The sequence below is a fragment of the Adiantum capillus-veneris genome, chromosome 29, assembly GCF_014529385.1.
Source record: "Adiantum capillus-veneris isolate H3 chromosome 29, ASM1452938v2, whole genome shotgun sequence".
Classification (NCBI taxonomy): domain Eukaryota; kingdom Viridiplantae; phylum Streptophyta; class Polypodiopsida; order Polypodiales; family Pteridaceae; genus Adiantum; species Adiantum capillus-veneris.
The window spans coordinates 56779576-56793792 of NC_140959.1; the positions used below are offsets into that span (position 1 = coordinate 56779576).

General features: G+C 42.0%; 1 protein-coding gene across 3 annotated transcripts in view; it reads right to left on the bottom strand.

The window, feature by feature from the left end:
• Positions 1 to 1057, bottom strand: part of LOC147419240 (protein PELOTA 1-like) — a 33943-nt gene extending 32886 nt beyond the window's left edge. For 2 of the 3 annotated variants that reach the window (XM_086505418.1, XM_086505416.1), the window contains exons 1-5: positions 728 to 896; positions 562 to 644; positions 415 to 490; positions 171 to 245; positions 38 to 94 (exon numbers count right to left, since the gene is read on the bottom strand). In XM_086505418.1, the coding sequence (XP_086361544.1) occupies positions 38 to 94; positions 171 to 245; positions 415 to 490; positions 562 to 644; positions 728 to 778 (342 nt within the window). In that variant the 5' untranslated portion in view covers positions 779 to 896. Of the gene's footprint in view, positions 1 to 37; positions 95 to 170; positions 246 to 414; positions 491 to 561; positions 645 to 727; positions 897 to 964 lie in introns of those variants that run through there. The other variant, XM_086505417.1, reaches the window with a different exon arrangement.
• Positions 1058 to 14217: the final 13160 nt, after the last annotated feature.

A 14217-nucleotide genomic window follows, 5' to 3' on the forward strand; every position in this document is an offset into this window, starting at 1 on the left:
AGAATCTTTGCTCTATAGAGTTAAACCGTTCACATACCTTGGCTAACGTGAAGGGCCTTTGTTGATCGATCTCCAAAGTATGGTAAGCTCCTAGCTTCATATTTGAAAAAGAAAAGATGTTAAAAGTTACAAACATCCCAATAGAAAAAAAGGTAGACCTCAATTCTCACCTTGACATGCTCGTTTTCACCAACATTTTTACCGCGAACTCGCAAAACATTAGCCACATTGTCATAATCGATGGCCTATGACACGACATAATTGGCATTGATAACTTCAAGGCTTTTTAGGGGAGACCTAGAGCAAAATGTGATCTATGTATACATGATATCTTTTGTGTTCATATTGTGGAAATTTGTAATTGTGGAAAGTCGTAATTGTGACCTTGAAATTAGGAAAAAAACATTCAAATACCTCGACTTTGATTTCTAGCCTTGTGTGCACACGCTCGGCTTCTTTACTCCCAGAAGAAGTCTCTTTCTGCACTTTTCTGAAAGTTGCAGTTCTTATGGCAAGAAGAGGAGATAAATATGAAAAATTCATTAGGTTAGAAAGCATTACCTAATGGTGGCCGAAGAAAGACGATCCCCTTTTGCTATCAGATTGTAACTAAACCATAAATCTTCCGGATTCTCTGGTGTAATCTGTATGGAAAAATATCAAGAACCATTAACGGAACTACACACTACTAAATTTGCTGTGAAGGGAAATACGCTGCCGTTGCTACCTTCACAACACCTGGACCATCAAGGGTAAAGTCTCTGTGTCGAAGCTTCATACTGGGCACCGATCAAAGAGTGGAGCCGTCGGTGCGTGGTTGCCGATTGTAATGCTGCAGCCTGCTTCTCTTTTCTGCTTCACTCACGTAGATAGTAGAAGCTTTAGTCGTACATTCTCACAACTAGTCTTTTTTTTTTTAAGAGAAAAAAATGCTGAATTATAAATATTAGAAATATACAAATACCCTGGGAAATGATAGCGGTGGAAGCTTCTATCACATCAGCTTGAATTTCCTTCATGACACTCACAAAACCAAGCCTAAGTTGAATAGCATTTGTAGAGTGGGCTCTGCTTTGGCAGGTCTTATTCCTATCAAGCCATACATTCCATACATATGAATGGAAATGGCCTATGAACTTTGAGAGTAGCGGAACTAGGAAATTAGGTGAAGCACTTTTGAGAGATTACTTTGTGAGCATAACGGGTGAACTTAATTGATGGTAGCAACATAAACATGGTACTTAGTTAACTTGGCATGAACAATACTTTTGCAAGAGAGAGAGTTTAGAGAACATGACAATAGTTGAGGACCGGATTCATAAGGAGCAGGTCCCCCCTCCAATAAGCATTTGTATTATAGTTTCTCCCATCAAGAGAGACTTGGTACAATACAATCTTTGTGTTCCTTGTGACCTACGTGATGCAATGAAGATGGAAAGCTTCATGCATCCCAAGCATAACATAAACTTGTAGAAAGCATTAACTATCCCAAGCCTCGGTCCCAAGGCCTCAAACACCTTCAAAGGTGGAGAGAGCTAGCGGGAAATGAGGGTAGGGAAGAGGAAGAAGAAACATTCCATAGGAGAAAGAAAAAGTTCTTCACTTATCATATTACTCTTCTTCTAGCATACATAATAGCATAGTAATGGAGATGGAGAAGATAGCAAGCTTAAGCATTGAAGCATGGCACTTGGTTGGATTTGCATTCCATAGCCAAGAGTGTTGATGTAGGCTCTCACTTCTCACAAGCTTGGAGAAGGAGGTGGTGTTCCTCCACTTTCACCAAGTGAGAATCCCTTGCAAATGAGTGTGTGTGTGGAGTATATCCCCCTAGCACCCCCCTTCCTTGCTTTGGGTGAAATTTCTACATGTTGCAAGCTCATTGGATCCCTCTCCCCCTAGCCAATCACATGCAGCATGCAGTCAAGCACATGGGTAGTCTTTTGACAAGTGTCCTCCTTACCTCTTAGAGGGAGAGAGAGCTTGAAAATATCTAGATATTTGTTGGATGAAAGTAGAAGCTCAATGGACCCCTCTTTAGCCCAGCCAATAGCATTCAAGCACACCATGTGGTTAAGCTTAGTGAGAGTCTGACATGTGTCCCATGTGCCCTTTTAGAAAAGGGGTGCCCCTTGGGTGAGTGGAAAGTTAGGTCAAAGATTCTCCTAACTTTGGGACTTTTATGCATAGGAAGCTTCTCAAGCAACTTCCTCATTAAGTGTGTAGGGTCTCTTTTTGACTCAAGCATCTTACCCCCCATGTATAGGAAGCATCTCAAGCAACTTCCTCATTAAGTGTGTAGGGTCTCTTTTTTACTCAAGCATCTTACCTACCATGCATAGGAAGCTTCTCAAGCAACTTCCTCATTAAGTATAACAAGTACCTCAAGTACCTTAGTCATCAAGCATGACAAGCACCTTAGGTGGAGTTCCCACCTCAAACTCAGCCCTAGCTTACCTAAGGTCAAAGGCAAGTTTAGGTCGGGTTCCCACCTCAACGCACAGCCCTAGCTTGCTTAAGGTCAAAGACAAGTTTAGGTCAGGTTCCCACCTCAAGCTCAGCCCTAGCTTGCTTAAGGTCAAAGACAAGTTTAGGTTGGGTTCCCACCTCAAACTCAGTCCTAGCTTGCTTAAGGTCAAAGGACTTTTAACACTAACCATTGGAGGTCTTTAATGAAGCTAACCCTAAGGTCTTTTAAGCTCCATTATATGCCATTTCTCTTTGATAAACTTCCTCCTTTTGGACCCTTATTGAGATGTAACCATCTCTCCTCTTGGTCCCCTGTTGAGGTAAGTTTAGAAGCACTTATTGCACATTGCTCTTTGATAGACCATCTCCTTTTGGACCCCTATTGAGATGTAACCATCTCTCCTTTTGGTCCCATTTTGAGATAGGTCTAGAAGCACATGTCTCTATTCTAACTCTTGTTCCCGTTTATTCTCCCACATTAAATGATCAGTTTAATATGAGAAAATCATTTGGTAAAGTTAAATTTATATTTTATGACATTACCTCTCTCTTGAAATCATAGTCGTCCTCGACTATGAGGTAGAGAAGATAAAGGCTAGTCATTATTCCATGTTACTTAGCCGGTAGAGGATCCCTTTTTACCCTTCGACATCATTCCAAGATGGATGACTAATCCATTTGGTGTTTGGGAGACGTAGCTGCCACAAGCATGTCTGCCCTTTAGTCCATATCATACTTCCAAAGTAGAGTGACAAGTTCTACTTGGTGTTTGGGAGACATCGTCACCACAAACATGATTTTAAGCATGCATACTTCTTAAATTTGTGCACAATAAAAAGAGAACTAGTCTTATAAGACAAAAACATTTTTCATTTAAAATGCATTTTCATATGCTTACTTTAGTGCAGCATTGTAAGCATTGACAAGGTTCATATTATCCTTACGCTAGGTTCCTTGCATCCATTTAGCATCTTAAAAAGGATAATTCTTAAGTTAATAAGATATCGTCACCGTTTCTTAATACATGTCTTCATGTCATAGGATGGACTTAGATTGAAGTACTTCTTCTTGATCTTCGATTTTTGGAGGGTTTGCAACTATTGCTTCTTTTAATGGCGCTCCTTTGTAAGGCTTATGTAGGTTCTCATGGAAAACATTGTGCATGAGCCAATGGTTGGTCAACTTCAATTGATAAGCCATCTCATTGATTGGCTTAAGAATTTTAAGGACCATAGTATCTTTTTGCTAGTTTAGCATCATACTCTTGTAGGTCCATAGGACTCTTGCCCGTAGTATGCCTCAGATGAGCCTTGAGGAACTTTAGCAAGACCCAATCATTTGCCTTAAAGGCTAAGACTCTTTTGTGCTTATTAGCAGCAACCCTTTTTGCCTTTCCTGTGAGATGGATATAGCCCGTTTAATCTTTGTAAAATATTCTTGTAGGTCTCGGCTATATTCATCAGCAAGCGAAGATCTTCCCATGTATTTTAAGTAGTAAGGGACTTTTGGATCTTCCTTCTTTAACCTTGAAAGGTACTTTCCCCATAGAATTATGTACAATATCATTGTACGCATACTCTATAAGAGGTATGTGTTGAAGATGATGAAACAGGAAACAGAAGGAAAACAGCAACTCAGAGTAGGAAGAAGATGGAGAAGGAGAAGACACAGAGCTTGTGTACGAGATCTCTGTAGTCTGTCTCTCTGTATTAGAATAATAGAGTTTATACAAACTCAGAGCTACAAAGCTTATATGAAACCCTAAGAGATAAGGTGTCCTTTCACACCAGATGTCCAGGGGGAAAAACCCACTGGGAGAAAAGTGCCCCTGGTGAAGCGCGTATACACACTAACACTACTACATGTCTACAAATCCCCCCTGTAGTGATAGTGTGAATCCGTACAAGGTAGTAGATCATCATGTGTATGAGAGTAAGCCCAAAGCTTTTCGAAAAGCTTCAAACTTTTCTCGTGATAACGCCTTCGTAAATAGATCTGCAATGTTATCCTGTGTAGGACAGTAAGTTAGTGTGATCTCCCCTGCATGTAGCCTTTCCCTGACATAGTGGTAGTGAACCTCTATGTGCTTTGTTCTTGCATGAAATACTGGATTCCTTGCAACTGCCATAACACTCTCACTGTCAGTGAAAATGGTAGTGGGTGCCTGTTGACACTCACAAAGATCTACCAATAACCTGCGTATCCATACACAATCAACTGTTGCCATGAAAGCTGCCCTGTACTCAACTTCACAAGTTGATGTAGCCACTGTGGGTTGCTTCTTGCTTAGCCAAGATATACATGCATTTCCCAAGAAAAAACAATTCCCACTTGTGGAATGTCGTGTGTCAAAATCACCAGCCCAATCTGAATCGCTGTAACCAAGAAGCTGCATAGAACTGTGCTTTCCATACATATCCCCCCTTGGAAAGAACATGGCAAGATTAGGGGTACCTGAAAGGTAACGAAGTATGCGCTTCACAGCCTGCCAATGATGCATACCTGGGCTGTGCATAAATCTGCTTGCTTGTGAAACCCCAAATTGAATGTCTGGACGAGTGTTGCCTGCCAAATATATCAAGCAACCAACCGCTGCTGCATAAGTATGTACATCAAAAGGTTCTCCAGCATCGTGCATGCTCAACTTTGATCCAGTTTCTACAGGTGTAGAGATTGGTTTACAATTTTGCATACCAAACTTGTCCAAAATTTTATACAAATATTTTGCCTGCAACATGTATATGCCATCCTCTGATTGCACAAACTGAATACCCAAGTAATAATGTAGCAAACCAAGATCAGACATCTCAAAGGTTTTTCTCAAAGCATCTTTAAACGCTTCAATTTCATCTGCAGTATTGCCTGTAAGAAGCATATCATCCACATTAAGTGTTAGCATAATGAGAACTCCATCTCTCTTTTTCACATACAAAGTACTTTCTGTTGGACTATTCTGAAATCCCTAGCCAATCAAATAAGTATGTATCTTCTCATACCATGCTCTTGGAGCCTGTTTGAGCAAAGCTTTACGCAATCTACATACCTTTTGCTCTTGACCTTTTACAACAAAACCACTTGGTTGACTTACATAAACTTCTTCCTGCAAATCACCATTCAAAAAAGAAGTTTTGATATCCAACTGATGCACTTTCCAACCATGATGAGCAGCAATTGCAACTAGTGATCTAACTGTGGACGCACGAGAAGTAGGAGCAAAGGTTTCATCATAATCTATGCCTTTCTGTTGCGCATAGCCTTTTGCCACAAGCCTTGCTTTGTACCTGTCAACAGTACCATCTTGTTTCCTTTTTACCTTAAAAACCCACATTGTACCAATAGGCTTTTTACCTATAGGCAAGTCCACTAGATCCCATGTATGATTCTTATGAATAGAATCAATTTCTTGCTGCATAGTATCTTTCCACTGAACACACTCTAAAGCTTGTTCAAATGAATCAGGCTCATCTGCATCACAAAGAGTGCTAAAGCAAGCCAAATCTACTTGCTCTCTGCCAAAAGTAGTACCAGCACGTGTTTTTCGTGGCAACGGTGCATCCAACTTGCTATCCTGCAAAGTTTTCTGAACCCATTTAGGCAAGGTTCTTTCTTTCCTTAGAACTTCTTGCTCTTCACGCACAATTTCCTCTACATCATGAGGTGTCACATGCTGATCAAAAGATTGATCAAGATTATCAACCTGTTGTGATTCTTGATTCTCCACAAAAGTGTTACCATATACATGTGGTAGTGATGTGTGTGAACACACTAGGACCACCGGGGCTTTTTTTCCCTCTTTAGGAGGTTTTTTCCCCCGTGCATTGTATATACGCCCATCACTCTAGGGCTATCTATCTTTCCATTGCACACTAAGTAACACACTCTCTATTGTGTGCCTTGAGCTCCCTTCGTCTTCTCCAAGCTGTGTGTGTTTCTCTGCAACCCTAATTCCAACAATTGGTATCAGAGCAGGTCACGTCTTCCCGGGCTTAGTCACCAGCTGCTCCAGCACATGCCTGCTCACTTTCTCCGATTTCAGTGAGCTTTGGCAAGCGTTCGCCGGTCGACAAATATTTTGGGATAGCTCTAAGAGCTGGGTCTGCTCAGAATTTTGATTTGGGCTCATTTCGGCCTCCGTTTCCACTACGGGCAGTACTGCACAGGCTATTTCGTCATTTTGTGCAGATTTTCTATCAGTGCCGTTTTCTGCATAACAGGTGCCTTATAGTCTTCTACGGTTTGTGCTATATAGCACAAGTTGTTCCCGCTCCATTTCTCCTATTTTCGGGCAGTTTTCACATCAGGTGCAGCATTTACCATGGCTGACAACAACAACACAGATGTGTTCAAGATGTTTGCTGCTGAGGACAGGTTGGATGGGGACAACTACCCTATGTGGGCTTATATGATGCAACATGTTCTTGTGTCAAAAGGTGTCTGGAACATTGTGCAGGGCATTGATGTATGTCCTGGTTCTGAAGATGTAGGCGATATTGAGGATGTTGCAGGTCTTGCTGCAAGGATTGCAGCTGTTAGAGTTGTTTTGCCTACGGCAGAACAAGCTCGTTGGGATGTTAAGGATGCGCAGGCTCATGCATTGATTGCGTTGTCTGTGAAGCGCACCATTATTCCTCACATCCGTTCAGCAAAATCTGCAAAACAGGCTTGGGATATTCTAGCAGGTCTTTATGCAAGCCGCAATGAGGCTAAAATTGCTTTGCTGCGTAAAGAGCTAGAGTCGAAGATTATGCATGAGGAAGATGATATGAACACTTTCCTTGCTAGTGTCAAGGATATCAATGAGCAACTCATTTCTGCAGGTGAAGTCATTTCTGACAGTTCCCTTGTGCTAGTACTTGGAGACTGATGACCCAAGGAAATCCTGAAGTTGTCAAGTTTGATGCATTATGCACATTGCTGTTGCAAGAGTCACTTTCTAGAAAAAACAGGACTAGGCAGCGTGAAGTTGAACAGGCTTTTATTGCTTCTCAAAGAAAGGGTGGTAACAGTAATGCAGCCACTTCTTATGGTTCTGCTGCGAGTGGCAAAAATTCTGTTCCTAATGCTTCTGCTGGCAGCACTTCGTCTGGCAATTCTGGTGATAAGGGCAAAAAGAAGATGCGTTGCCATTATTGTAAAGCCAATGATCACTTGATCAAGTCGTGTCCTAAGTTGAAGGCCAAAGAGGCTAAGAAGAAAGAGGGTGGTTCCACTGCAAATGCTGGGTCCACTACAAATGCAGCCATTGTTGAGTCTTCTGTGAAAGGAGATTGTGATGCTGATGTTGATGCAGAATGGGCTTTTAGCGCAGAGTGCACTTACAATCCTGCTGTCCATGATGCATGCTTGTCAGTTGCTGCAGATTCACATGTGTGGTATTTCGACAGTGGTGCTACAAAGCACATTACCTCACATCGTGAATTGTTTACCTCTCTCGAGTCTGTCCCTCATGGGAATTCAGTCACTTGTGCCAACAACGCCTCTTATCCAGTTCAGGGAGTTGGAAAGATTGTGCTCACTGCTGCTAATGGCAGTTCCTTCACACTTATTGATGCACTTTATGTACCTGGGATCAAGAAGAATCTCTTGTCTGTATCCGCACTTGCTAGACTTGGACTTGTAGTCAAATTTGTGGATGACAGATGTACAGTTCATGATCTCAGTTTTGGTGATGAAATTGTTGCATCTGGGCTTTTGTGCCGTGGGCTGTATAAGCTCACTTTGTATGACGAGTGTGGACAAAATTTTGCAAATGCTGTTGCAGATTCAAGGGCTATTTCAGATGCAAAACTTTGGCATGCACGTTTTGGTCATCTGAATTTTGCCAGTTTGCTGCGTTTGCAGAAATCTGATATGGTTGCTTCTTTGCCGCCTCTTGAAGCACCTATCAAACATGTTTGTGAAGGCTGTATTCTGGGTAAAATGCAGCGTTCTAAGTTTCCAAAGGATGGTTCAGTTAGGGCCACATGCAGGTTGCAACTTGTGCATAGTGATGTTTGTGGGCCCATGCAAACTCCGTCCTTGGGCAATTACGTGTACTTCGTGACTTTCATTGATGATTACTCCAGGCATGCATGGGTATTTCCGCTTAAAGCGAAGTCCGAAGTTTTTATGTGCTTCAAACAATTTTTGGCTATGGCTGAAAATGTCTCAAAATGTACTATGGGCACCCTCCGTTCCGATCGAGGGGGGGAGTATATGTCTCATGAATTTAATGCATTTCTGGCTAGTCGTGGGATAAAACACCAATGTACAGTGCCTTATACACCTCAGCAAAATGGTGTTGCTGAGAGGAAAAACAGGTCACTAACGGAAATGGCACGATGTATGGTCAAAAGTCAAGCTTTGCCGCATTCTTTTTGGCTTGAGGCCATCATGTGTGCCACTTATGTACTTAACAGGTGTCCTACGAAAGCTTTGCAGTCTATTACTCCATATGAAGCATGGCATGATAGAAAACCTTCTATTGAGCACATGCGTGTTTTTGGCTGTTTGGCATATGCTTTGGTGCCACAAGTGCAGCGCAGAAAATTGGATGATAAGGCTGTCAAATGTATTTTTGTTGGTTATAGTGCTGAAAGCAAAGGTTACAGGTTGTATCATCCGCAAACAAAATGTATTCTGGTTTCACGGGATGTAGTGTTTGTGGAAGATTCTGTTCAACCCTTGCTGTCATGTACTAGAGACAGTAATGTAAGCTCACAAGACATTTATGACACTTTGTTGCCTCTTTTCAGTGGTGGAAATACGAATGTAAGTTCCAATGAGGCAAATGTACAGCCTATGGGGGTTTCTGAAAATGTTTTAGAACAGCCTATTACTGATGCAGATGTACATGATGTACTTGATGAGGAAAGGGCTGAAAATGAGCAGGCTAGAGGTATGCCAAAATGGCTGGTGCACACTTTGCGTGACAGTAAATTGGATGCACCTTTATCTAGTCGTACTCGTTCAGGCTCTCGCCATGCATCTTATGCATCAGATTGTTATGCTTTGGCTGTGTCTAGTTTACATGATGTTGAGGAGCCTCTGTCTTTTGATGAAGCACAGAATTCAGAAAATTGGATTGCTGCCATGAAATCAGAATATGATGCACTTATAGAGAATGACACATGGACTTTATGTGATTTGCCTCCTGGCAAAAAGGCCATTGGTACGAAGTGGGTTTACAAGTTGAAACGCAAGCCGGATGGTGAGATCGATCGCCATAAGGCTCGACTTGTTGCAAAGGGTTATGCACAACAAAAAGGCATAGATTATGAAGAGACTTTTGCTCCCACTTGTCGTATGACTACTGTGCGTTTTCTATGTGCATTGGCAGCTCATTTTGGTTGGGATGTACATCAATCAGACATTGTTACTGCTTTCTTGAATGGTGACATATTTGAGGAAGTTTATGTAACGCAGCCTCGCGGTTTTGTCATAAAAGGACAAGAGGACAAAGTGTGCAAATGTAAGAAGGCTTTGTATGGGTTGAAGCAATCTCCTCGTGCTTGGTATGAGAAAGCTGACACTCATTTGGTTAAACGAGGCTTTCGTAACAGTCCAACAGAAAGCACATTGTATGTAAAGCGTGAGGATGATGTATTTCTCATTGTGGTTCTTTATGTTGATGATTTGCTGATCACTGGACCAAATGAGAGACATATTGCTGAATTTAAGGCTGATTTGAATGCTACTTTCAAGATGAAAGATTTGGGGCTGTTGCATCATTACTTGGGTATACAGTTTAAGCAGTGTGATGGTGGTATTGCCTTGTGTCAGAAAAGTTACATATAGACATTGCTATGTAAGTTTGGACTTGAGGATTGCAAACCTATTGCCACTCCCATGGAAACAGGTTTGAAGTTGAGTCTACATGATGCTGGCGATCCTGCTGATGTCACTCTTTACCAAACTGCTATTGGCTGCCTCATTTATGTATGCAACACGAGGCCAGATATTCAGTTTGCAGTCTCGCAGGTCAGCAGATTTATGCATAGCCCAGGGTCTAAGCATTGGCAGGCTGTCAAGAGGATTTTCCGCTACCTTAGTGGCACTTTACATCTTGGCTTGTTTTATCCCAAGGGGGGATCATTGCCGCCAGACTTACATGCTTTTTCGGACTCAGATTGGGCTGGTTGTTTTGACACGCGAGTGTCCACAAGTGGTTTTTGTTTCATGCTTGGCAGTTCATGTATATCATGGTTGAGCAAGAAGCAACCTACTGTGGCCACTTCGAGTTGTGAGGCTGAGTACAGGGCAGTCTTCACAGCTACGGTTGAGTGTGTATGGCTCAGACGCCTTATGGCTGACTTGGGTGTTGGACAGGACACTGCCAACACTATCTACACTGACAGTCAGAGCGCATTGGCAGTTGCGAGGAACCCAGTTTTTCATGCTCGCACAAAGCACATTGAGGTGCATTACCACTATGTCAGGGAGAGGCTCTCAGCAGGAGAGATCAGCTTGGCTTATGTGCCAACACAGGACAACCTTGCAGATCTTTTCACAAAGGCATTGTCTCGTGAGAAGCTTGAAGCTTTCCGCAAAGCTTTGGGCTTACTCCCCTTTGTGGACTGATCCTGTCCTCAGGGCATGGCACTTCCCTTTACTCATGTGCCAGCTCTCATTCACCGCATCACTCCAGGGGGGATTTGTTACCATATACATGTGGTAGTGATGTGTGTGAACACACTAGGACCGCCGAGGCATTTTTTCCCTCTTTAGGAGGTTTTTTCCCCCGTGCATTGTATATACGCCCATCACTCTAGGGCTATCTATCTTTCCATTGCACACTAAGTAACACACTCTCTATTGTGTGCCTTGAGCTCCCTTCGTCTTCTCCAAGCTGTGTGTGTTTCTCTGCAACCCTAATTCCAACAATAAGAAGGAAGTAAACCTTCAAATACATCATGTGTCTGCATATGAGGTACATCAAAAGCAACCATAGGTTGAGCAGTAGTTTCTGCAAAAATTACATCACGACTTTCAAAAATCTTGTTTGTAGCAGGATTGTAAAGTCTATAACCTTTACTTCCACTACTGTACCCCACAAATATACATTTGATTGCCTTATCATCAAGCTTCCCACGTAACTGCTGAGGGATGTGAGCATAAGCAAGACAACCAAAAACACGAAGATAACTGACTGAAGGTTTTCTGTCATACCAAGCTTCATATGGAGTAATGGTCTTCAAGGCACGAGTAGGACACCTGTTCAAAACATGTGTTGCACAAGCAACTGCCTCCATCCATAGCTTATGAGGCAAACTCTTAGCCTTGATCATACATCTAGCCGTCTCCATTAAAGACCTATTCTTCCTTTCTACAACACCATTCTGTTGTGGTGTGTATGGCATAGTGCATTGGTGTTTAATGCCTTTCTTTCCCAAAAAATCCTTAAATGCAACTGACATGTATTCACCTCCTCGATCGGTACGAAGAGTCTATACTTTGCAACCTATTTCATTTTCAACCATGGCAACATAATGTTGAAAAACTACAAACACATCTGACTTTGCTTTGAGTGGATACACCCAACAAAACCTGGAAAAGTCATCAATGAAGGTCACAAAATAAAGGTTGTTTCCTATAGATGGCGTCCTCATAGGACCACATACATCACTGTGTACAAGCTGCAACTTTAGTGTCCCTTTAACTGAACCATCCTGCGAAAATGCAAATCTGTGCATCTTTCCAAGAACGCAACCTTCACATACATGTCTTGGTGGCATCTCCAATAAACACAAATCATGCACCATATTATGACGTTGTAAAGTCATCAAACTGCCATAACCAACATGCCCAAATCTAGCATGCCACAACTCAGCATCCTGCATTGCATGAGTCTTTGTTTCTGCAATGCATACCTGAATTTGCTTTTCATAACGATCTAGCACAAATAGTCCATTTTCCAGCGTACCTGTAGTGATAAGAGAATAACCATTCTCTCGATCTCGTACAACACATCTATCATCCTCAAAAATGATCCGAAGACCATTTTTTGCAAGAGAGGGTACAAACAACAGATTCTTCTTGATCCCTGGAACATATAAGACATTTGGCAAGCATAAATCTGAACCATCTGAAATGGTAATCAAAATCTTACCAACGCCTTTGATTGGATAAGAAGCATTATTTGCACATGTCACCTTCTTTCCTGTTGGAGCTGCATCCAATGAACAAAACAAATCCTTCCTTGAAGTAATATGCCTGGATGCACCACTATCAAAGTACCAAATCATTTGTGTCTCGTCAACACTGTAAGCAGAAAAATATGAACATACTACGAAAGCATAAGAATCCTGCACAAAGTTTGCAGACTCTTCTTTAGCTGTAGAAGAATCACCAGAAGCTGAAACAACCAAACTTGACTCTTTCTTCTTTTCTTTAGCAATTCGCTTTTTACACTCACTAATGTAGTGACAAGGTTTCTTACAATAGTGACATTTACCTTTCTTCTTGGACTTGTCGGAATCACCTTTAGACTTCTCTGAAGACTGTCCTGCACCAGACTTGGAGTGATGAGCACTCTCTTTACCCTTGTTTTTGTTCTGTACAACAAGAGCATGATCCATACCATCCACATGTAAAGATTTGTTCTTACGTGATTGATCCTCCTGCAATAGCAAAGCCACTAACTCTTCAAAATGAAGAGGCTCAGGATTAGCTCGCAAAGACAGAGTCAAAGAAGTCTGAAAAGTCAAATAAGATGGTGGTAGTGAATTGAGTGTTTTGGAAACCAAGTCCTTCTCTGGAATCACTTCATCAATGCTAAGCAATTGCTCTTTAAGATCCTTGATTTTTGTAAGATGCTCGACGATATCGTCACCTTCGTCCATCTGTATTTTGTTAAGTTGTTTCTTCAAAAACTCTATTCTGGCAGCGTTTCTTCCTCCAAACATAGCTTGCAGAGTATTCCAAGCATCCTCAGAAGTTCTGCAAGATCTGATATGTGGTGTGATTGTCCTCTTTATGGTTAAGGCAATCACAGCCATAGCTTGTGCATCTTTAGTATCCCATTTCTTTTGCTCTGGAGTGACTTGTGAGAGTCCTGCACCAACAGCTGTACCACGATCAGGTGTGGTAGGTGTAATGCTACCTGGACGAACTTCATCTCCAGATACATAATCCCACAATCCTTTACCAACCAAAACATTTTTGGCCATAAAAGACCAAAGAGAATAGTTGGTACCATCCAATTTGTCTTCGGATGTAAACGCACCAAAAATCTCTTTCTTCGTAGATTGAGCCATATTGTGGATGCACACAAGAGAGCAAAAGAACCTCCAAGAGATTCACAAATCTCCTCTCCAATCCAAGCAAAACTCTACACAAAATCTCAGCACAAAGTTAAGACAAGCTGCTTCCCAAAAGAACTGTTTACCTGAAGAAAATCTGTCAAAAAGCACACCCTCTTGATCTAAACGCCTCCGAAAAGTAACTTCTGCTACGCTGCCCGGAACAAAATTTTGAGGGCTTGAACGGCTTCGAAAGGGGGGTAAAACCTTAGGTCACTTGATCAGAATACTCCCGGAACGTCGAGGATGCTCCCACGAGCAAATTTTCTGAAAATTGCCTGAAAACTGCGATTGCGCGCGCGGACGCGAAAACGCAAGTAGAGGCTCTGGAAATCACCTTGCTCTGATACCAATTGTTGAAGATGATGAAACAGGAAACAGACGGAAGACAGCAACTCAGAGTAGGAAGAAGATGGAGAAGGAGAAGACACAGAGCTTGTGTACGAGATCTCTGTAGTCTGTCTCTCTG